The sequence below is a fragment of the Battus philenor genome, unplaced genomic scaffold (assembly GCF_028537555.1).
Source record: "Battus philenor isolate CCGP_79_NKW_IND1 unplaced genomic scaffold, ilBatPhil1.0.hap1 SCAF_27, whole genome shotgun sequence".
Taxonomy (NCBI): Eukaryota; Metazoa; Arthropoda; class Insecta; order Lepidoptera; family Papilionidae; genus Battus; species Battus philenor.
In genome coordinates this window covers 3,314,986-3,340,843 of record NW_027181690.1, presented here as the reverse complement: position 1 = coordinate 3,340,843, position 25,858 = coordinate 3,314,986, and the positions used below count along the sequence as shown (strand labels likewise).

Below are 25,858 nucleotides of genomic sequence, written 5' to 3'. Positions count from 1 at the left end.
TGGACTTGGGGGGATGGGAGTGGGAGTGGGAATAAGGTGTGGGGCGTCGTTATGCAACGCACGTGTCGCCGCGGCGTAAACACTTCCGACACATTAACCGTTATACGATGTAAGGAATGAAAATTTTCTTAGTTTTACTTTTTCGACTTTTTACTTACTTTATTACCTGGAATTGACGATTCTTATACATTATCAAAGAAAGTGAAACAAAATAATAAAAAACGGGTGAAAAACAATTGTTTTTAAATACCTATTGTATTAAATATATAATCGAATTCAGGCAGTTCAAGAGAGTCGCCAAAGACATAGTTAAAATAAATAAATTTAAAATAAATAAAATTAAAAAATAAATTAGAATGTAGCGTTATTATTTATTTATTTTATTTATTTAATATTCTTTATTGTACGTACACGTTAAGATACGTTTAACAAGTTTTACAAAAAAAAAGTACAATAGGCGGTCTTATCAGACAAGGCAATATCTTTCAGACAACCTTAGTATGGAAAAGGTAAAAGTACTAATAATGGGTAGTTTACGTGTATAAAAAATACATATTTAAAAACAAACGAACATAAACATACGTAGCAATACATACATATGTATATAACATATATACTTATAATAAATAAGGTTTAATACATATTATAAATATAATACAGTAATAAATAAAAAAATATTATTTTATATTATTAAATTTTGAACATTTAAATTTAGTTTGTCGTGGTAACATCATCAGGATTCATTTAGAAACCTATTTGTTACCTAATATATTTTAGTTTAAACTTTTGTATTTGTAATATCATTGAATTATTTATGGAATATCAGTAAAAAAATTAATGTGTGAAGGATTTTCTAAGTCACACCAAAGCTGGGAATGAAATTATGTACGAAATCGTAATATGTTAATAGTAAAGACTTTTTCTAAACCAAGGCGATTTGGAACCGTCATAGCTTTAAATTTAAGAATGCCAATATGGAGGAAGGATCAATTTGATTGTATATTTTAAATTGGTCTCTTCTGTCTTTCTTCTTATGATATATTTGTGGTCACTGTAGTATTTTCAAAGTGGACTATATAGACTATTTATGGAATAAGGAGAGTGATGTAATTTGAGTATATAATAATAAAGACGTGAATAATTTATGTTGAACCGCGACGACCTTTCCTGTATGAGCAAATGAATTATGCGTCTTTTCATTAGCAGTTCAGCTGTACAACGTCCACAGCTGGACTAATGCTTGCAGATTTCCAATAGAACCAGTTGAGAGCAGACCACATACAGTGTTTTGCGATAATTTCATCAGGGATGTCTGTATATTTTGTACTCTATACTACGCTGCTATCGCCGCTCCGACCAGAACCTTAAGGCACCGGCTTGCATGGTTTTTGGATGCTGTGTCCTGCTCACTAACACTTCATCTTACCAGTCTGCTGGAATACGTGGGCTTCTTTCAGGTGTCCAGAATACAGACCACGCAATGCCTAGCCCAGCGTAGGTCTACCACCCTCAAGTTGGATAGACCAGCTTGTTAAGATCGTGGGAAGATGCAGGCCGGTCTTAATCGGCACTATTAGAAATTTATGGGGTGGCCAATGTCCAGCAGTGGACCTCTCGTCACTGAATATAATTATTTTATTTTACAAATAGAAATGATCTAAAGTATAGCCTGTAACATAAATATATAGTTAATAATCTAAATTTTCTGTAATAAATATATACTCAAAGTCGATTTGTTAGTCATTAGAAATATAAAAAGTAAATTATTAATGAAAAAGTAATGTATTGTATATGGTTCTTATAATAATATTAAATATAGTAATGGTTTATAGTAATACACCTTCTTAGAGATTTCTTAGACTCGCCAATGTATAATGAGAATGCTATTAAATATTTTGTAACGATCAATCTTACGGCATTCATCTAACGGTCTTGTATATCTAACAGGAGTGACAGATGTGTGTTCCCACGCGGGGATTTCGATATGCAAATGCTGTTTCCACATTATCTCCCCCCCTTTCTCTCCATAGTATCTGTGTCCAACATCGCAAACCGAGACACGGGAAATTCTACTCAACGTTGTAGACATAAGACGCATTTTTGAATACGTTCTCAATCATCTTATTGCAAGCATATGGCAAATTTCCCGGGCTGATGGAGCTTCTGTTGTGTTAGGGCTGCCCGGGGTTTCTCTTAATAGAAGCGGGACGGTCTGTGAAATATATTTAAGAATACAAAAATAAATTAAATTATTTTATCTTTATCAACCCTGTCAGTTGATATTTCTGGTCTATACCGCATATGAACGCATTCGACAACTTCAGAACGGCTTGATTACGCAGATAAAAAATGAAAAATGATAGGAAAAATGAAAAATGTTAAAAAAGTGTAAAGCCTAACCACCTTTTCTTTTTCTTAATCAACTGCTGGGAAAATAAAATACATGTGAAACATTTTTCGACAATCCAAAAAAAAAAATGGCAGTAAAAATATCCAAACTAAAAATGTCGAGTACCATTATATGTAATAAGCCGGGGAAAAATGTTTTTACGCAAATAGTATGTAATGTAAAAAGTTCTCGATTCTTCTTTTTTTTTTCAGCCGATAGAGCCCACTGCGAGGCATAGGTCTTTCACAAAGATCGCCACGATGAAATCTCTGTTGGTAAAATATTCATATCCAGAGCTGATCAATTAATTTTTAAAAATAAAATGTCGATATAAAGAAAGTCAGTAATTTTTGTGTAAATAGAATACACAGGTCGACAAAAAGTCAAAGTAAAATGTGCTATTTTACATTATTATTTACAATTCCTGTCGCATTTTTAAACGCATTTTTTTCTTTTGAAACAAAAATTTACAACGCAAGCCGCCGAAAACTTTATGACGTTTACGTAACTAATTAAGATTCGGACTCAAAAAAAGTTGTTTTAAGCGTTTACAATTAGGAAATTTTGATGCCAAAAATGTACTTCGCTTTAGTTGCCTAGTTTTGGATAAAATGGACCTTTTTGGAAAATTCAAAAGTAAAAAAGAACAACTAAAACCTTTTTCTGTCCTCGTACCATATTTTCATTGTACGCTTACCATTGTAGTTTGTCAGATGCGTTCATTAACGCAACAAACTATAGAATCTCTAAGGATATGGTGGTACCGTCGTCTAGCGTCGGATATATTACTATTTTCAAGAACATTGAAGAGTGTTAAAACACTAGCATACTAACATTACACTCGGAATATATTTAGCAAACCTAATGTATGTACATAAAAATCACAATAAATTTAAGACATTTTATGATTTCCAGCAATGTAATATATGGAACAAAAATAAACGAATGAATACGATTTTATAATGAACTACCAAACGACGTGGTAAATTTATTTCTTAGTTAATTCAAAAAAATTATTAAGCATAGGTTATGTCAAATGTCATATTAGTCTATTTCAGAGTATGTTCACGATTACAATGTTTGGAAATAATAAAATCATCAAAGAATTTTACAAATACCACTGAGGTACCTATTATTGCAAACAAATCCTTCATGTCTGAGTGTACGCATATATAATAAAGTTCCACGATTTATATTAAATTTTAATTATCTCAATTGTAAATCTAAATAAAAAAATGTACTAAAAATAGAACTGAATTAAATGAATCTTATAATAACATTCAATGGTTTTTAATTAATCGAAATGTATGGAACTTGGTTCGTTGACTCATTTATATGGTTGAGATAATTATTTACTTATTGAGTTTCTGGTCTGCTCTTAACACCATACCAACGTTCCGAGCTGTTTGCAGTTTACTGTTATATTATTAAAATAATCAACGACTCAAAAGCGCTTCTAAATGACAACTTGAATAGTTATTTTGAATTTAAATATGAAATAAGTAAAATGAACTTCTTAAACTCGCTACGCGCGGTGAATCCGTCGTCTACGCCTCACTATAGCTAAAGGTTCTACGATAGCAGCTACGGTAGCTGTCTCGTAGCAAGGGCTAAAGCTCGCCCGCTACGTGAGGTACGCGTAGCACTGTAGCGATGTTCTACGCAATATCGTTGTTACGATTCTTTTTTATTTGACATTATTATTGTTTTTATTTGCAAAAAATATTAATATTGACTATAATATTTCCCTACATTTACACAAATCATGTACTCCTATGTACATTTTTTCCTTTTTCATTCTTAATTTTGGTTCATCATCATGACAAGTGATAGGCGCCTTCTGTAAGACTTAGGCCTTTCACAATGATCGCCACTATGACCAGTCAGGTCTTGCGTTACCCACCTTCAGCGACTACTCTCTATATTGACCAACAATCGTTCACACTTAAATTTGAAATACTTTGGTGACGTTACGAAAAGTAGAGACGACGTGGAGAGACTTGTCCAGAGTAGAGTTATTAGCTTAAGAGCTGATGGTTGACCAGATTGATTAATGGATCAGGTATTGCTTTAGAGACGAAAAGAGGGCGAGAAATTGTTAGGAGGGTTTATGACGAGTGCTCTACCATGAGCAAATAATTCCAACTACTTCCTTCGACCTGGACCTAGTGGAAGCTTATCACCGCTGCGTCTACCGACACATGGTCGACTCTCGTAAACCTTCCGGATATCCGTGTCATAAGCTATATGCCTCGCTCATAGCAAAGACATCAAACAGTTTTATATTTAAATTTGGGTTATTGATTGTGAATTGTAAATGCTTATAGTATTATTATAAGTCTCAGATGTCAACATGATGGTTATTAGCAAAGAGATGAAGGTGTACTTGGTTATGCAAAAGAATTTTCAATTAATAAACGCCTGATTAGTCGCCTCTAGTTTTAATCTTACCTTCTCAAATAAATTTGTAGATTTGTGAACAATTTTTCAGTTTGCATTGCATCCAATTAGTGCTTTTCAGATAAGCTTATCCAAGTTAAATGCAGGTAATTGGTGCAGGTGACGTCAGAGCTGTGCCGGCATGTCGCGTTAGGATTTAAAACGCTCTCCGGTCAGGACAAACAACAAACACGACGGGCCCAGCTGGGGCCGCCGCTGTCCAAACACGGACGAAACGGCACGTATATCAGGATAACTTTGGATTTTCACTTGCAATAATTCTGTTTGCATTCGTATATAATCTTTAATTACAACAAAATCCTTTCGCACATTTATATAAAGCGATTTTAAACCTTATGCTTTAACTTATAAGATTTAAATACAAAACATAGGTTACCTACGTAAGATTTTGTGCGTTCTATGCCTTCTTTGTGTACAAAGAAGGTTAAATATATTTTACAAGTGTTAATATAAGTTTTAGAAATAAATGAAACAAGTTATGTACATAATATTTAAGCAAATTAAACTTTATTAGTGAGGTGCATAAAGTAAATATTTTGATATAAGTATTAATAAATAACAATCTCAAAAGTATACAGGAGGATCAGTTATATAGTAAGAAAATATGTTTTGCAAAACACGGATTACTACATATTACAGAAATTTATACCTGCTGACTTTATATTGACAAAAGAAATTAACATGTCGTATTCACCTACAAAAAAAAACAAATAAATGTAATAATACAGTTTTAAAAGATTCAAAGGTTTTTGCTGAAAATTTTTATATTCACTGAAAACTTTAAAGCTTGTCAAAAGTCAAATAAGTTATATACGCAAAATTTTAAAATAACAAAACATTTTAACAATTAAAGTTGGTGTAAAAGTTAAAATAAACAAATGAGTTATGTACATAACATTTAAAGTATTTTAAATCTTATTTGCATGCGCAAATAGAACAAATTAATCATTTTTAGTAAGACGTATGAAAAAGATATTTTAAAGTAATTGCATATAAATCAATAGTAATTCGTAAACTTCACTACACATAGTGCACACATAACAATTAAATAAAAAATACAATTTATGTGTGTGTATGTATCTGTGTATAATTTAAAGCAAATTAAACCTAATCCATCTCTGTAACAAGTCTCTGCTACGTTTAAACCGTTTGAAACCTTAAGAGTGTTACTTTAAGGTCTAAATTTAAATAGGAGTTATATAAATAAAATTTAAAGTATTTTTTTTAAACCTGATTTGTATGCGGTAAAGGCATTATATAAATCATAAGAACTATTTTAACTTTATACATGAAAAATAAGAAATATATGTAGTATTCAAAGTAATTTAAAACCTATTGTTATATATGATAAACTTGCTATTTAAAACAATTATGTACCTTGATATATTACCAATAATATTTTAATTCAAAATGCGAGTAGGTTTAAGGAATTTTAAATCTTTTTCCGATAGAAATGGAGTTTAAGCTTCGGGTAATTATATTATTAATAATAATTTTGGTAGGTTTAGAATATTGTGATATTTCATGCTTTGTTCGTGGTCCGGTCGGTTGTTTTGGGCCTAAGACTTAATTTTGGACAGAAGATTTGTGCCCGTGTGAGTGACCGTGAGGGGTTCTGGCGGCATCTGGCGGCACATTGCGCCCCGAATCTTTTCAGTATTAACGTCGACAGTTGGACGACTACTCCGAATATCATTTGCGAACACGCAATAGTATATATATATGTATATATAAATGCAGTATGTTTATATATACATGTAGTATGTATGTATGTATATAAATGTGTGTGAGTAGTAAATCGAGATTGAAACTAAAGACTACTAATGGGCCTTCACCTTGTTACTTCTTTTTGACAGATGACAGTGATTGCTACTTAGCATAAAAAAAACGCTTAATGCTTATGTTCAACGTACGATAGATTACATCTCTTATTGACTTCAAGTTGTTCAAGTGGATACCTTAGACCTGAAAATAAAAGAAAGAAACTTAGCGGGACAGTGAACACATGATTCCTAAGGAGTAGATCACAGAATTTTTTAAAATTTTTAGTCGATAGAAGTTTTGAGAACATTATTTTTAATCCGATTGTAAAAATGTATAATACTTCTATATGTATATCAATATATATATATATATATTTATACATATACATACATTCTCTATATGTATATAAATATTCATATATATATATATATATATATATATATATATATATATACATATAGAGAATGTGTATGTCTTTGATAGAATTGTAAACTATGCATTGGATCATACGATGATCTTTAAAGAAGTTGTTAGGCAAGAACCCACGAAGGTTTAAAAATTAACTGATGGCACCACATTCATTCTAATGAATTTTGGTATATTGCCGTGCTGTGCTTGAGAATTTACTATACATGCCGAATTGAAATGAAACTAAAACAGCGCATTTTTGTTTCGACAATAATTTTTAACGTTAAAAAAGGTCAATGTCAGTTCGAGAGTAAGCAACTGGCTGGCAATACTAATCGGGAAATAAATTCAGAATTCATTTGGTCTTATTTAATTGAAATTCAATAATAATCATCCGTCTGTACATTACTGTAATTCACCACTCAAGTTCCACACATTATGTTTAACTTATAATTTTTGCATGCTAAATGCTACCAAATAAATCTTATTTATTTAGTATTAGTGTTAGGTTTAAAACTAAGAAAAGAAAGCTCTAAGATATCTTGTGGAACTTTATTGCACATGCGAACACTCAAACCTATAAAGAATTTTTTAGTTTTAGAAGAGTAAAAGTTTGGTTATGGGTTCATTTTAATTTATTGTATTTATAATGTGTCTTTGCATTGTTTTCTATAGACTTTTCAAATTTCACCAGTTGAATATCAATTTCTTTCAAAACACCTCTCAAGCTATTTTAGCTAAGTTATAAATAGCTTGGACAGCTCTTTTTTTGTAAAACATATATAGAATTCATTTCAACGACACTGTCCTGTTTTAAAGCATCGTAAGCCAAAATGCTATGGAAATAAGTAGAATATACAAGTCTGGCTGTATTAACGTCCCTTAATTGTCTTAATTTTTTAATTACAAAGATGACAGAGATGGACCTATGAGCTTTGAGAGATGTGAGTTCCTAGAGCTTTTAACTAAAGTTATTCTGTACATAATATTTAAATCAATCAGTGCAGTGAAGGATTGTGAATGAAAGAAGATTATACAAGAAAATGTAAAGAATGAAAGGAGATATAGTATAAGAATTTATGAAGGATTTCAGGAGGTAACGCTAATAAAAAATGTACTGATAATTATTTGAAACAAAAGTTCTGTTATAGTTTTAAGATAAGCGAACAAAATTTGAAGAAAAAAGAAGAAATTAGTTAGTGCAAATACTTCATGAAAAGCAATTTACGATTAGGCGATTCATATATATTCCTGTAGATGATACATATAATTGTGGAGGAGATCAAATCAGGAATGAAAAGATATAAGAGAAACGAAAGTTAAGCTCTGTGAATTGAAAACTTGTAGTGACCGTGGGCAGACCGAATTGCGCAGAACACACGGGGTCTTTAAGTTCTGGAGCGTAGACCACGGAATAGTAATCTCAGTAAAGTATGTCCACCCACAAGGATACACGACCTTATTAATATCGTCCAAAGACTTTAGATATAGGCCACTTTCAAGCAGTTTTATTCGAAATCTCAAATGGAAATATTAAATCTCTATACAATTGCTCAAGAAATGAAATAGAATATATATTTAAAATCAGGACGCATCAATCTGAAAAGGGACTGTTATATTCACTTATCCTAAATAGTTTCTGTAACTAAATATAAGAGAATTGAAAACGATGTCCCAGCAGGCGAGAAACACTACGAAAGTTGAAGCGAAATTGATTATTTTAATCATATTTGCCCAGTGGATGGTAGACATTGTTCATCAACATGAAGTAGGCATTTCGTTTAGTTGTGTTGAATGTTGAAATTTCGCTGCTTCTTCACTCAATTATATGTTTACAACATGTAGTGCTAGTATTTCTAGACAGATTAAATTTTCAAGAATTATTTTACATGAAACCTAGTAGTTTTTTAAATAGGTTATGTGATTTGTTACACCACAGCCTTTAAAATTAAGGCCAATAAACTCTTAATTTATACTTTATTAAAATATATTCAACTTAATGATATTAAAAATTTTATATAGTTTCGATTAAATGCGGTTACATGATACAAATAGTATATAATATAATATAATATTCAGTTAGTTTGAGACAAAAAATCACGAGCGTAGATCAAACCGTTACATCGTTTCGTTATGTTTTTAAAGGAACCGTATATTTAAAAAATAAAGGAATTGTCAAAAATCAGCTGAACCATTAAAAATAGCTGAACATAGGGTAAAATGGATAGGTATTGATGTCACGACCCCTGGTTATATTTGATTCACTGATCGTATTACAACCAGCAATTTATCGTGATATTCATTAAATTTTTCTTTAATAGAGTTTCTAGCTCTCATATTATAATATACGAATGACTCTCTTTTCTTTTCACTTCTTTTTCTAACTAAAGTCGTGCCAGAATCTAATGCACTTTCTTTTCCGCTTCTCTATCTAAAAGCAGAAACGGAGTTCTCGCAATCCAAGTGCTCAAAAGTAAAGCTATGCATACATTCCTTTAATTTTTTTTATATCTTATCACTCCGTATATGTATATATACATTTACTCTATCACCGCATTTAGAAGGTAAATATACACCCATAAGAAGCGACAGAAAACTCTACACTTATTCTTTTCAAAATACAATTAACAAAGTGATTATTTTTATTGGAATACATATCTCGTAAATAGAATAAAGCCGATTGTCTCTGAGTATCTTTGTTATTTAAACATTTTGCAATTGTCTAATAAATGTAAGCGAGGTTTTTGACAACATTTTTAAACCTATTTAGTGGAAAGTTTTAAATAGGATTCTCTTTTTAGAAAGCAGAGAATGATATACTAATTTTCAATATCAGGTTTATTATATCTCGTAAGAAGCGGAGCCCATGGTACCCTAGAACCCTTGTCTATTAAACTATTCCTCAAGAATCACCTGAGGAGTTGGAGACACTGGTCGTAACCTTGGCGCACCGGAAGTGATCTGGTGCGGTCGGATGTGACGCAAACGCGGCACGTGCGGGCCATATGGCGCGGGGGCGCGGGCTATTTATGTGTTTTCCTACTTCGGCTGCTCACATCTGGACTACTCGCATTATCGGGATGATAAATAATTAATTCTTTTGAAAAATTCTCTGCAAAACTTTTATAAATAAGTCTCGATTTTTTCGATTAAGCAATATCTATGGGCAATGTATGATCATCACCATGTCGGCTGATAGACGCGTAGTTCTCTGCTACTCACATCCGATAATTTTTAGAGACTGTCACTATATATTCGGATCACGTAGTACTGCGTCTATCGGCTTTTCGTTGCTACTCTTGAAACTTTCGGAGCCCACAGCTGACTGTTGCAGGAGTAGTGTGCCCTCTGCCACATCAGTTCTTGATAGAGGCCTATGCCAGCAGTGTTATGAGTGAAATGTTGATGATGACTGCTTGGCATCCTTTATTATATCTAGTTCCTTATGAATGATAATTCCGGGGCGAATTTTGGGGATGCCATGGGTTCAGCTCAACACTAATATGTTTATTTAGGGTGAGACTCACTAACAATCATCGCCTATTACAGGTTTAGACCTCTCCCAAAGGTGAACACGACGGCTGGTCTAGCGCTGCTCGCATCTTGTTACTTCTCTCTACATTGACCAACAATCGTTCACACTACAATTCTAAAATAAGAGTAATAGAGAAGAATTCATTGCATTAAGTTGTGAATAAAGTCAATACTATGAAAAAAAATGGAGCTCGATAAAAACAAGTGTTTTACCAAAAATGTTAAAAATATAAAAGCCGTGTATGTGAATTGTCCCTCAAGCTGCAACGCCTCGGTCGTCAGTCAGGAATCCGCGTGGCAGCTGCACACGCGTTATTCTCCAGCTTGCTCCAGATACTTTCAAGCTGGTCTGAAACTATTTTTTTGGCACAAGTTTTCAAGCTATCTAATTTATAAGCAGATCTCTCTATACCTTAAAAACCAACTAATATAGTTTTTTCATATAGTCTGAGAAAAACTGCGTTTGCATTTTCAAAATATTCCAATTAAGAATGATCACAAAATAATATGTTATAAGGGCAATAACGATCCCATTTAGAACATGAAGCATTTAATTCTTTCCAGAATTATTTACAAAACACATTTCATGGTAGTTCTTTTATAAATTAACATTGATATATTATATTATACGGGAGAGCATTTATATTTCATATTCCGTAGCGAATAGAATTAGAGAACATTGGTTGGAGAAAAGAGATCGAACACAGAGTTAATAAAAGTGTAAAAAAACACATAACCGAAACGTTATTGATTTGGCAACATTGAATGTATTTTTAAATTATGTGTACTGCTGGTGTACTTAAATAAATAAATACATAATAGACTTTGGTCATTAAGAAAACAGAGCATTATTTGATATTTCCAATATCAAGTAAAATCATCAAGTAATTGGAAGAAACAAGTGAAAATTTCAAGGACATAATAATGCTTGTAAGTAGGATGGCAAGTCATATATTCATAAAAATTTAAAAAAAGTAACAACAATGTAGTTATTAATTTACATTCATTTTAAATGGAAAAAAATGTAATAGAAAGTTACATACTGAAAGAAACAAGGAGATAAAAATGAATATTTATATACATGTCAGTTTATGTTCGTTAAATAAGTGAAAACTTTAAAAAAGTAAAATGCATATAATATAATATATTTATCAAAATAAAGAAACAAAGATAAAAAATATTTTCTATCTTAAGTCCGATGAAACGACGAGGAATGTCATGGAAAGTCGCATGAAAAAAAAATATAAATATATATAAGGTCACATAACTCGTGCTCATTTTATATCTATAAGACCAGATGTTATTCTACCTACTTTCACTACTACCTTAAAAAAACTGACTTATCAGGTTTCGACGCGTGGACTTCTACAACGAACGCATCGATACGATACGATGATGGAACTCAAAGTTTTTACTCGGTTAACTATAGGCTCAAGGAGGAATTTTGAGTTTCAATTATATAGCAAGGAAAAGCGGTGATAATTTTGAAAAAAATGATGAGAGGTTGATGGACCTTGACGACGAAGCGGCAGCTTCATGTGCTGATTCGATAGGTCCACACCACGTTCGATAACGCAGTGGCAAAGGGGAAGCAAGACCGGCACAGAAGGCGGTGTAACAAAGAGACGAAATTTCTAAAAAGGGTGGCAGTCTTCAATGACACGACGCAAGACTAAACTAGAGTGAGCAGAGATACACCAGCACCGTCAACCTATCACCGTACGAAAGAATTATTGAATAAGCTAAAGCCATAACCGACACTGGTTCGATGCAATTACGTGTGAAAGTAAAAATTGTGCTCGGGTAGCAGCTGGTCCGCGCACCTGTTCTAACGAGCCCCCGTCGGGGCCTCCCCAACCCTCCGCCCACACCCGACTACCCCTTTTGTTCCCGATAACTTAAGCTCCGATACTCCGGGGAATTAAAAACGAAATTATAAGGATAAAAGAAGGATAGCCCATTTGTTATCTCAATGCAGAAATGTGAACAGATAATTTAAAATACCACTGTGAAAGATATGCTTGGGATTTTTCTACGTGATCGAAGATAATGAGAGAATTGATAAACAAACGCAAGTAACCGGCACAGCTCAGTAGGTGGAAAAGTTGAAGTGGTAGCAACACACCACATAGCACACAGAACTGATGATGGTTGAGATCTTCAGGTTCTGGAGAGGAGACCATGGACTGGCGAACGCGACGTAGGACGTTGTGGATGACAAGAAGATCCTGCCTACGGTTGATTACGGTCGGTTATTTCTCAGACATCTAAATATTTATTGAAACTTGTTAAAAAATAACACAATAACGTTTTTCCATATTAATAAGTCAACTCTTCTTTACACTTAATTCTACGGAGAATAAATAATATACTGGAAAATTCGTTCTTTATTTAAAAATGATATGTTCTTAATGGTATCAAAATCTGCTGCGTTCAAATATAAAAATTACAACCTTAAATATTTTATTGAAACTATTCAGTTATGACAAATGAAAAACCTTATTTTTCGTCCTATGTGTGTATATTTAAATGTGTTTAATGGAATCAGGCGTTACCTTGCGGAAGTCCATCCTAAGTAAGAAAATGGCCACATGCTGCACATGCATGTGCGGAAGTGGCTAAATATTGGTCCTTTTCTTATTTAAATGTACATAAATGTAACATAAAGTCGTCGAAAGAAACTAGATGTATGTCGCTAACAACAGTTTATACTGGATATCTACAGGAGGGGCATAAGTCGACCAGTCAACTGTCTTACGCCTGAAATTATGAAGATAAATAATATATATAAGAAAAATACAAGTCTGTATGTAAGGATTGTACATACTTATACACAAGACATAGACAAAAACCTGCTAGAATCTATAATGTGAGTTGAAGTCCAAATGTTGATGCATGTCTAATGTGTGTTGTATCTCCAATTAGATTGATAGATTGATAGATGCTATGGATTAAATGTTTATGAATTCACTGTTCGTTTTTTTCGTTTAATCTCATAGCAGCCTAAGACAACGGTGACGCCTAAATTTCGTTTTAAAAAAGTTATAAAAATCCTTAATGGGTATAGTTGTATACATATATAATAAAGTTCCACAATATACCTCAGATCTCCCGTTTCTTAGCTTTAAATCTATTATGACTATAATTAAAATCGTAGAACTTGGTTTGTTGGGCCTTTTAAATGATTGATATTATAATGTACACATGAAAAAAATTGTTAGAATTCATTTAAAAGAGTAACGGTTGAGTTTCTGGCCGGCTCTTCCTAGCAGATTAGCGTTCTAAATCGGTGGTAGCTTACTACATATACTGTTAAAATAATGAACATTCAAAAGTACGTGTTTATGCCTATTTAAATAAAGATATATTGAATTCTTCTATTCTTCTATTGGCATGGCATAGGCCTTCCTTAAATATATATATGGGGAGATTTACCATAATCGCCACGCTTGGCAGGCAAGTTGGCGATCGCAATGTGGTATTATGTTACGCAGAGGACGCTGTTGCCCTTCTTCTGGAAAATTGATTATGAGCAGTCGCATTCTTATATAATTAATGCAAAGAGAGTGAATTATATAAGATTGTATCCCCGGAATCGAACCAGCGACCTACTATCACAAGTTTCAAACTTCTACCACTGTGTTACGACAACTCAATTTCTATATCGTACACATAAAATTCTTTTCTTGATAATAAATAACTATAAGATGGTTTTTGTTGACATTTATTACCGTTTATTTATATTATAGTCCAGTTCGAATCGTTTATAATATTTATGAACGGCTTCATACCATAAGAGTCCGATTTAATAAAGTAGTATCAAATTCTCAAAAGAAATGTACTTAAATGTAATTGGTATTATATAGAGTTATAACTTATAAATGCTAAAGATTTAAAAGAGTGCATGTGTAGTTCATTTGTCAGCAAAAATCTTTTGAGCTTTTAAACCTATTTCAAATCAACCTCTTTAAAGTACGTTACATAGTATTTTTATTACATTTGTAATAATTATTATCAAAATTAATGATTATTTACTATCTGTCTCTGTAGATCATGGTTGCACAGACTTATTAAGACTAGGGGCAATTCGGGTAAATCATGAACTGAAGGCGGGCCGGCCGCCAGAAGTATAGATAATTAATTTTTTTCATTTTATTCTGGAATAGAATTCAATATTTTTCGAATGTACGAGAGTATCATTTTTGCTGTCGGCGGGCCACCAGTATTCGACTGGCGGACCGCATGCAACCCGCGGGCCGCTGTCTGTGCATCCATGCTGTAGACTCTTTATTGCCAGAAGTATTTGTCCTGTTGCATTCTAATATCAAAAGTAAATTTATCAGAATCATCACTGAGTACGGGTTGATCGGTAATATGTGGGAAAGCCTTAAAGCTTTTTTAAACAACTTGTATATTTTTTTATATAAAAAATGTAAAGTTTGTGTTATATTTACTAAATTTGAAGGTTCTAGCATTTCAAATCGGGACGCTACTTAAGTTAAATCACAAAATTGACTCATGAACAATAACATTTTAAGAAATTAGTCAATAAGTATTTCCTTGACAATTGATTATGTTTCCATTAAGTTATTCGTTTTCTTTCGTTTCCTTTTTTCTATCTAACTGAAGTGCGTAAATCTAGATAGAAGATTAGTATCTGGCAGTACGATGCCGTAATTAGCCAATTGTCTCTTTCCAATGGTCGATGTGCAATATTTATCGCAGGGTACTGTAAGTAAATATATATATGTGTGTGTGTGTTTGTAGGTTAAATCTACGTTTTTATTTCATTTCGATAAATAGTATTAAATAAAATTGTTGTACCACTTGGTTTATCTCAAGTATTCGTGTATTTATTAAGGTAAAGACTGTAAAGTGTAAGGGGCAGGTATAAAGCGGCTCTGCTGAAAGTCTAGACTCAAGACGCACTTGACCGCACCAGCTGCCCTCAGTTGACTAGCGTGACGCCGACCAGACGCATCGCCGGTCTGCATAGAGTAATCAAAGCACAGACACTACGTTTATATTTAATCTTCACACAATAATAGAATAAACTACATTTCCCATATATCAGCGTCAAGATGAATTAATTAAAAATATCTATGCCAAATATTTATGATAAGTCGCAGTTACGAGAGTAAAAAAGTTATATTTTTCTCTCAAATCTGCCATTGCGATATGATTTTTAGTTGAAGGAATACTCGTGACACTATGATTATTACAAAGAAAATAAACAGGTATTTTAATCACTGAAATAATTTTATTTAACCATAGTAATAACTTATGCACATTTTTTGTGATTTGTGTTCACTGATATGCTGATCATGATCCAATTTTGCAAAAATGGCGTCCATTTTATTCGTAACTGGATGACCAGAGCGCGGTACGTTATTGACATCATGTTTACCGGATTAAAAACGCTTAAATAAACTATTATGTTTTACTCTTACTAATGCTGCTTTTGTTAAATTAACAGCGCAATTATTTTTCCCAACATGCGTGCATGCATTCTTTTAATGTTTAAAATGTATCGAATTAATTCTTTAGATTTACTTATTTTGTCATTAAAAAATTAATATAAAATGGCCCCAAAAATAATTTAGGTAACCCATTTCTTTTTTTGAAAAGTAACCTTTTTAATTTAATCAAAACCAACCAGACACATGTAATATAGTCATGCGAAAAAACTTTTTAAAACTTAACATTTCCTTGCTTAGGTACAGCGTTTTAAAGAGGTGTTAAAAAATTATGATCCACGCTACTAAGCGTTTGTGATTAGACGATAGGTTTCGAAAGAAGTTCATGTTCATCCTAACCATTTGAAGGTCTCTCAAACGACGAGGAAGCGATTCGTTAGTTTTTTTTAAATATATCCCGCTCATGGTAATAGACTGCTTTCCATATAACAAGTCACTAATATAAGAATGCTCTAAAAATTACATACATTAAATTATTAGTTTCCAAAATGGTCCAGGTGGACCCCTAAAGGTCCACCGGAGATTTGATGCATTCACAATTTGTAAGCGGAGGTCCAAAAAGATTTATCTGCTCTCGATATTAAAGAATTAAAATGTTAACTTCACTTCACATGCTAATGTAGACATATAATATTTATAGAAGCTCAGCACCTTGTAAAAACTTCAAGTTTTTTTGAGAATTGCGAAGCGCAGCCGTTGCGCTCAAATTTCCATAGTTAGATCTATTCTTTAAAATATTTGTCAAGTTATATTAATATGGTAGAAATGTAGCTGTATTTAGTCCACCGGAACTAGCAAAATTTTGAAAATTGTCTATAAATAAATTCTGGAAAACTCTAATCTAGAGAAAAATATATATATAGTTGGGAAATAAGAATACGTGTTTTAAAATAACTTCACATATATTGCAGAGTAATAAATTTGTCTTTCTAATTTTAGATAATTCATTTTGGTTTTCTTAAGTCGACGTCGTCTCTGACGCGCGATGCTCTGCGCTGGCCTGGCTCGTGTTATCGCGTCCTCCATTAAAATATTTTACAAGGCGCCCGGCTACACTGTTCAGTTTCAATCTTTTCCATAACACTACTGTCAGTACGCATCCTACAGTTACACGACGCAACCCATTCGTACGCGCCGCCATCTGTGTGAAAACATCATCTACACACAGAAACTTTTTACTAGAATACTAGCTGATCCCGCAAACGTTGTTTTGCAAAAAAAAAATTGATATTTTAATTTACAAATAAAAAATAAGGGTTGATCGTAGAGGGGTGAAAATTTATGGTTGTATGTATTCTTGTATGCTGTATCATAAAAAAAATAAAAACAAAAAATTTCGTTAAAAAAATTAAAAAAAATTTTTAAGTGTGAACAACCTTTATCACTTAGGGGTATAGAAAATAGATAGTAGCCGATTCTCAGACCTACTGAATACGCATATTAAATTTGGTAAAAATCAGTCAAGCCGTTTCAGAGGAGTTCAAGTTCGAACACCGTGACACGAGAATTTTATGTATTAAATTAAATTCATCATCATTCCAGCCAAAAGACGTTCACTGCCTCGACTTCTTAACCGCCTGTATCCAGCATCTTTCAGCGACCTCATCACGATCGTCCATTTTGTGGGTAGACGTTCTTATGCTGCGCTTTTTTATGTCCCTACCATTGGGGATCTCCCGTACAACCCCTGTCTTAGTTTCACAAAGATTGTTTCGCTTAATCATTTATTCGTATTCTTTTTTAATTTCTCACTCTTCTTACTTCCTTCTTAATAACTCTCACTCTATCTTCTTTTATCCGTCACATTATTTTCCATTACTATCCATTTCATTACCTTTTATACCTTGCCTCTTATCTTTCAAAGGTCTTCCTGGGTCGCTACTTTATAATTCCAATTCATTTATTCATTTAATTTATTTTACATTTAGTCTAATTTCTTATTTTAATTGATCTAACTTTTCTTTGTCTCAGTATTATTATTTAGTTTCTTTATTACCATTTTTTTTTCAATTACTACTGCGTTTTATTACTCTATTTACTAACTTCTGGCAGTAATCCAAAAAGGTCTGGCGGCCTTTCTTTTTACATATCAACATACCACTTTTTTACTTTTTACATATCAACGTAACATACAGGAAAGAAAAGAAAAAAGGAACGTTGCCTTCTTTTTTTCTCTTCTTTCCTGTAACCGAAACTGGGATTCAAACCTATGCTGCGCTTGGCCATTCGTTAATGTGCCTGTCGTTTTAATTGTTATCTGTTAACTGTCTGTCGACATTATTTCCAGTTGAGAGATTCGCATTTAAATGTTATTCTACACAGACGCACACAAGCCGTTCTGCGCACAAATCAGTTAAACGAAAGTACGTAAATACAAATATAAATTTACGTGGGCCGAAACGTAAAGAATGGACAGGAGACGAAAGATTGAAACTGAATGTACACGAAATGTTTTCGCACGCGTTGTACCCAGATAGCGCAGTGGTTAAACCGCCTTGTATATGTCTGAACTAAGTGTCGATATCTTCACGAGAAATAAAATCATATAAAAGGGATAAAATTATTAGTTTTGTTTTGAGTAATTTGTTAAATGAACTGACAAGCAACTGAAGGCTTCTGGGGCCGAAAGGTTTTCGTATAGCGACCACGAGCCGGTGTTAGGTGTAAAGATATTGGTGAAGTCGTCGCCAAGTGATGGCGTTACCAAGTGAAACAGGGTTCAGGTGAATTTATTAAGTGTAGAATAAAGACTTCTATACGTCAATCGAAAAATGCCAGAAGAGTCTATTTTTATAGAAACTAAAATCAAATCACGCACTCCTACAATGACATCCCTGAAATAAAAATATGCCTAGGCGTTTATCGGCTGCTATGATGATGAAACATTCTAGATGTTCTCACAGTAAGAACATGTCTACTCTTCCTGTTTCAGCGGGCTGGTTTCCGCAACATTGCGATCGTTTTGCGTCGTAGTTGGTCTTAATCAATCCAACCCAACTCCTCGAGAAATCCCAGCAGACCCTTGATGTTTCCGGCGATCTCGGAGAGGAACCTCGGCTGTTCGATATTGGTAGCTCTTTATGCTACTACTCCTGTAGACCGGAGTAACACGTGAGCAGCAGTCTCGTCATCCACCAGACGCGCCCTGCACAAAGAATTATCCATAACGCCTAATATAAATGGATGTTCGTTAAAAAGATCATGACTGGTAAAGGTCCCTGCGACCAAACGCAATCGTGATCGCGTCAGCCAGAGCAGGGCGTTAGTGACCTGGCAGCTTATGATGAGCTTTGCCTCTTTTGCTTGCAGTAAGAATATATTATATAAAATTAAAGTACAACATTAGTGTCATATCAGAAATATCAATGTTTAACAAGTACATTTGTTTACAGATGGAAGCAAAAGTCAAAGAGGAAGTACCCGATAAAGACTACAGTCAGCCAACGTCCACAGAGAGGCGGAAATGTGAGTTAATACATAGTTGAATCATTATTCATAAAAAATAGTAAAAAATATAAGATAATAATAATTAACGAAAAATTGTGATGTACCTTTTTAATAAGGATATATATGTTTTTTTTTTTTTTTTTTTTTAAATTATACAATGCAAAAGTACCTCTAACATGGTCAAAGCCTTTTTATTCTAGTTTACAATTTCTAGGCGGCGGGGGGAAATCCTCGAATGGACGTCTGGGAATGGAGGGCCCAGACAGTGTCAGACTCTTACTGACTAAAACCCCCCACCGCCGGCTCTGTTTTATCATTTATCTATCTTAATTTTATACATTTAATATTAATATATCTATTGTTGCTTACGCTTATAGTATGGTTATTTTTGTTTTTACATCGCTATTTATTTATTCCTTATGCTAATTACAATATTTCACTTAGTCTATGCTTAAATAATATTTCTTATTTCTATACTTATGTTTGTTCCTATCTATGTTTACCTTATATTTACAATGCATTTCGAATTTTAACCATTTTTCTTATTTTCTACTTGCTCTATTTATTTTACAGCGGTTTATACTTATTTGTCGGGTAATATCTGTTTCCTATTTACGTTTAATTTTTGTTACTGACTGACTTTATTTTCTTTTGTGGCTTTTTTAATTATTTTTGCTGCAAATTCGAGAAATACGGGACGGCTCTGGGCGTCGTCTATGATAGAGGAGATAGTGTTCCTCTGTATATCAACGCCCATTGTCATTTCGCAGTCATACCTCAATCTGCCATACCTCGGGCAACAGGTGATTAGATGCAACACAGTCTGGTCCACCGCAGGATCACAAAGGCAGGAAGGACTCTCTTTGAGTTTGAACCTGTGCAGGTACTCGGAGAATCCCCCGTGCCCCGTGAACATTTGCACCAAGACTGTGTCCATCTGAATCTCTCGTAGAACGCGATACGCTACATTTACGTCCGGGAAAAATATCCGCGTTGTCGAAGCCGTACATCCTTGCGCATACCTCCTATCCCATTCGCCAAGCGTGTCCAGCCTAAGCTGTCGCTTGACAAATGAGATGGGGCATCTCTCGTATTCTGGTCTCTTTTTACTTTTCAGGGCTGCATCCTTAGCCAGCTGGTCCGCCCTCTCGTTGCCCTCTGTCCCTGCGTGCGCTTTCAACCAGTACAGTTTCACTTCCTTTCCTTTCTTTCTCGCATCCATCACATTCTCTTTTATACTGCACGCTAAGGGATGGAGGGTGTCAGATTTTGCGACCGTTTCTAGGGCGGACCGTGAGTCGCTGAAGATCGCTACTTTTTCCTGCGGCCCGCTGGCTGCATGCCCTGTAGCATACATCAATGCCAGCAGCTCTGCCTGGTATACTGGGATATATATGTTAAAGCTATTATTCCAGCCTTCCATTTGTGGCAGGCCAACAGATTTACAGTTATAGTTCTATTTTTAAAACTCCGATGTTGGTATTGGATCTCACAGGTCCAGAAGACAGCTTTTGGGGTCCCCATCTCTCGTCTACCCTCCTGCCCGTGACCTACCACTGCGTTTACAGTAGAACATTGAAGCAATTTATCAGGTCTGCCAGGGCAGCCATGGATCTTATAGATCCACCACGCCATAATGAAATGTTACTGGTCTACGAAAGTTAATGAGACTCGTTTTACAACAATTTTGTTATGTTTAACAAAGAATAGGTTAACTCCCAGAAATCATATACTTACAATCTATATACCCACTTATAATCTGGTATATGTGTAAATGATGCTATACGTTCCTTCTAACATAATATAATGAAATTCCTAACCTTCCTAAGACAACACTTTTCAGGTGAAATATGATAAAATTATAGGTATGGACCACACATTCAATGATAAGATTCATTTTACTTTTAAGATTGTTAAACGGTTAATAGACAGTAAACCTTGTAAAATGTACATACGCAGTCTCAGCCTCAGAACGCCGATTTGAATTCGAACGCCATCAGTGTCCCTGCTATTTCCTTAGGGTGGAAATTGTGAACAGTTTCTGTAAATATGTAACATATACAACCTCGAGTATTACTGGATCTCGTTTTCCTCGCAATTAAAAGAAACAGACATATTTTCAGGTTGTAACTAACATTCGCTATGCCTCTGTACAAGTTATTAAATGATCACAATAGTATGTAATAAGTTGCGTCGTAGGCAATTGACTATCCGTACAGTTCGTCGCATCGACTATTTGACTTTTAATTAATTTCAAATATGTTTAATATTGGTCGAAATTAGGGTGCTAGATTAAAACAAATGCGCGTGACGTCATAATTGAAAACGTTGATGGCAAATTGAAAATTCAATTCGGTATTGTTAATTTAAATACGTTGTTATTACAATTGTATTTTAGCTGGCCCGATTTGCTTCCTACTAAAACATATTTCATGTCTTGTTACTTACAATTATATTTGATTTAATTCAATTAATATTAATTTTATCAGCTTATCTCTGTTCTGTGAATGTCGTACAAGCTTGTAAAAGATTGCTGCGCTTATGTAAATGTATGTGTGACTTACGATATAGACTCTCAAATAATTTTTTTACTACTTATTCTCCACATATTTAGCTGAGAAAAAAGTACATGGAAAATCCCTAAACTGCAAACGTTTGTTGATGAAAACTAGGTGCTTTTGTATATCATTATTACTAAAACGAAGATACATATGAGTGTTACACTAACATACAGTTATTTAACAAGAGAAAGATTCAATTTATTTACATCATACTTTCTCTGCTCGAGTCCGAGTTGGTAGACGCGGCGAGGATAGGCATGCCACTAGATGGATCGATGATATAGTTAAAGCCGCCGGAAGTCGCTGTTTGCGGGTACCGCAGGACCGGTCATCTTTGATTGAGGTCTATGGCTTGCAGTGAACGTCCATCTTAAAAAGAACAAGTAGGAGAAACATTAAATAAATACATAAAAATTGTGTACATGAGTGAACACTACAAATTGTAAAATTAAATTAATATAAAACAACTCAGCTGTACCGAAGCTCAAGGGTAGAGGCATTGAAGGATGCCTTCAGGATCGCGGACGAGGCGTAGGATATAATCGTTCGCATGGGTGTAATGTGAAAAGTGGGTAGGCAGAAGCGCTCGTGGGAAAGACGGCAACTGTCGACCGATCGTAATCTAGCGATAGCGGACCTCGGCACGGAGCCGTACGAACCACTGACATAGAGTCGACGGAAGTGGCTTTCAAAAAATATATTTAGGTTCCCCTACGGGCCTGTCTTTGAAGTGGCCGTGGCTTGGTCAACCATTCATTCATTCGTGTCAGCCGATAGACGACCACTACAAGGTCGTCTCCCAATTATAGCTACGTTAAAAGTAAATTGACGGAAAAACATTATTAACTAAACGAATACTTAATTGATAAAAGTTCTTAGCAGTGATGCCGCTTGATTATTTTGATTTCTAATAAAGTGTATATGTGTAAACCTGTGTTGAACTTTATTAAAAGATGTGTTAGTGTTGAGTTTCTACCTGCTTCTTCTCCGCAACTAAAATATTTTACAAAGCAGAGTGAAGACAAACAAAAATATATAAAAAATCATCAAGAGTTCTGTTCAAAGTTAAATAAAAAAAAAACATCTTAATCTGGAACAAATCTTTGGGGTGGATGATTTGAAAATATCACGCAAAAAGGAAACTCCTAATTGATTGTGCATACCACTAGTTCAAAATATACTTCTAGTATCTCTGTTTTATTAACGCGTATCTTCTAACGCCGTCGTCTTCGTCTAGGAACATCCATGTCAATTTGATCCCTGTTACTCGATGCGTCTGATCTGGAATGTTCCGTGCCACATCCAGATATCCCAATTCCGTGTCGGTAACCATTTCTACAAAGAGCGCTGTATTTGCGCCGAATGAGCGCTCGTCCCAGGAACATTGTATTAAGGGTTGTTTATTATGTTTCTATTTATTTTATTTACTGTAGGTATATTTATAAATCGATTAATTATGTGCTTCCGATTGTTATAATTGATAGCAACTGTGTGGCCTTCTACAATAAACTCTTTAGTTATTAATACCATCACGTCAGCTGATAGACGCCCATTCAAACGCACAGGCCTGGCCTAAAAGACGCCACGGTGGTCTGGCGTTGCCCGCATCAAGAAACTTTCCGCGACCTTGACCATGTCTTACCTCTCTATTCTATATTCTCTCACGCCTACTCTCTTGTAATGTAATAAATTAAAAAAGTTCATCAAACAAAATGTACCAAAAAATCCATTAACTATTGTAACACGGTACCTAATGTACCTAATGTAACTAATGTACTGTAATAACCAAAAAAAAAAGAAACAATTTGTATAGAGGTACAAGAGGCGGTCTTTTCGCTCGATCTCTACCAGACAACCTTTGGATGGAGATGAGAGACACGAGGGACAGGGCAGTTGAGGGTGTACATACATACAAATACATACATTACCTTACACATACATAAATACAAACATACTTATATTAAAATATAAACATACTTAATAAATTATGTACAAACTATTAAGAATTTCTCCTTTGACTGTTTTTTTTTAAATAATCCAACCCTGAAGTGTTATAATGCCATGTCCCAAAAGTGAGAATATTCACCAACGCGTTTAAAGAGGAAATCAGTGAAGACTAACTCGTTATGCAGCTAAGTGTCCCTAAGAAAAATGCAAATGTTACTTTTGTTACCGACAGCATACCAACGAAAGCTACATAAACCACTGGCGCCATCTAGTGCCGAATAGATAAACTTCATATGTCATATCATGTCAATTGTTATACGATTTAATATTCGTTTATAATGTCAAAGCGAGATATAAATGTTAAAGTAAGAATAGTCAGAGGATAGAGGACTGATAGAAATATTACTATAAGCGATTCAACTGGATTATAATGTGCATAAATGGTAATAAATGACAATAAAAACACCTTACGGTTATTTATTATCAAGAAAAGAATTTTATGTGTACGATATAGAAATTGAGTAGTCGTAACCCAGTGGTAGATGTTTGAAACTTGTGATCATAGGTCACCGGTTGGATTCCCGGGATACAATCCTATATAATTCACACTTTGTGCATTAATTATATAAGAATGCGTATGCTCATAAACAAGTTTCCAGAGGAAGGGCAGCGGCATCCTCTGCGTAACATAATACGACACTGCGACCGCCAACTCGCCTGCCAAGCGTGGCGATTATGGTCTCAGTGTCTAGTGTATCTCCCCATAGATATATTTGGGAGAAGCCGAACGAAGATAAATGAATAAATAATTAAGGCGTATAAATGTTATATTAAATATCATTATTTACCGCCGTACCACTTTAAAGCCCAATCAAAACAATAACAAAGTACTAAAACCAGCTATAAATGTAGGGTAGCAAAGCGCTCCGTCTCACTGCAGCACCGGCTAGTTCCCACATTCTATTATTCACGGTGTTTGTTCTCGCGGACCTCCCTTATCGTCATCGATTAGCGGTCGCGCAGTGTAGTTAACGTTTGAACGGTAAAGTATAGTTTAGAGAAGTACACGTGTATATGGATAAATGATATGTTTCTACATATACAAGAATATGTATCATCATTTTAATCGTGGGAAGCCCACAGCTGAACAAGTCTCGCTCCACAGATTTCCAATAAGATTTTAACAATCTCGTATGTCTAACTTGCCAATCCGCTAATAAATTGTGACGTTTATGGAGCCAATGCAATGTCAGTTAAAAAAGCTTAAAGTTGGTTGATTGACAAGCGTTTACAATCCGGGAATTTTTACGTCGCTCCGATCACTCAGTTAGTGATAAAATGGACGCCATTTTTAAAAAAAGTTTTGAGTTTGGAATACCGGTAGTTACGACATTAAGTTTAAGCAGTCTGTATGAAAAGCAACTTTGTTCTCGTCACTCCCATGTAAATAATAATATGAATAAAGAAATAAAGAAAAACAAAATCAAAAAATGGATATTGAAATGTATTTATTGGAATCAGGTGTTATCTTACGGAAGTACATCCTAAGTAAGAAAAGGACCAATATTTAGCCACTTCCGCACATGCGGCGGTAGTCGTGCAACAAAGTGCGCCGCCCACCAGCCCTCTGATAAATGCGTATGCGGCAAACAATGCGAGTTACACAACCGCCACCGCCAAACCACTCAACACGTGTTTTACCCCTCCACTGGGCATCTTCAGGAGTTTTGTTACACCGATTAGTGAGAAACACAGAGTGTTGAAATGTAATCACGGTTTAACATGTATAAGACTGTATTTGTATGTTATATTGTTAATTTATTTGACAATCCTAGTTGGCTTACGCCTCCCCCAAAGATATCTATAGGGGA

General features: G+C 34.3%; 1 protein-coding gene across 1 annotated transcript in view; it reads left to right on the top strand.

The window, feature by feature from the left end:
• Positions 1 to 25,858, top strand: part of nvy (CBFA2/RUNX1 partner transcriptional co-repressor nervy) — a 99,473-nt gene that overhangs the window by 38,335 nt on the left and 35,280 nt on the right. The window contains exon 2 of the mRNA XM_068769094.1: positions 19,425 to 19,497. Coding sequence (XP_068625195.1) covers positions 19,425 to 19,497 — 73 coding nt within the window. The remainder of the gene's footprint in view (positions 1 to 19,424; positions 19,498 to 25,858) is intronic.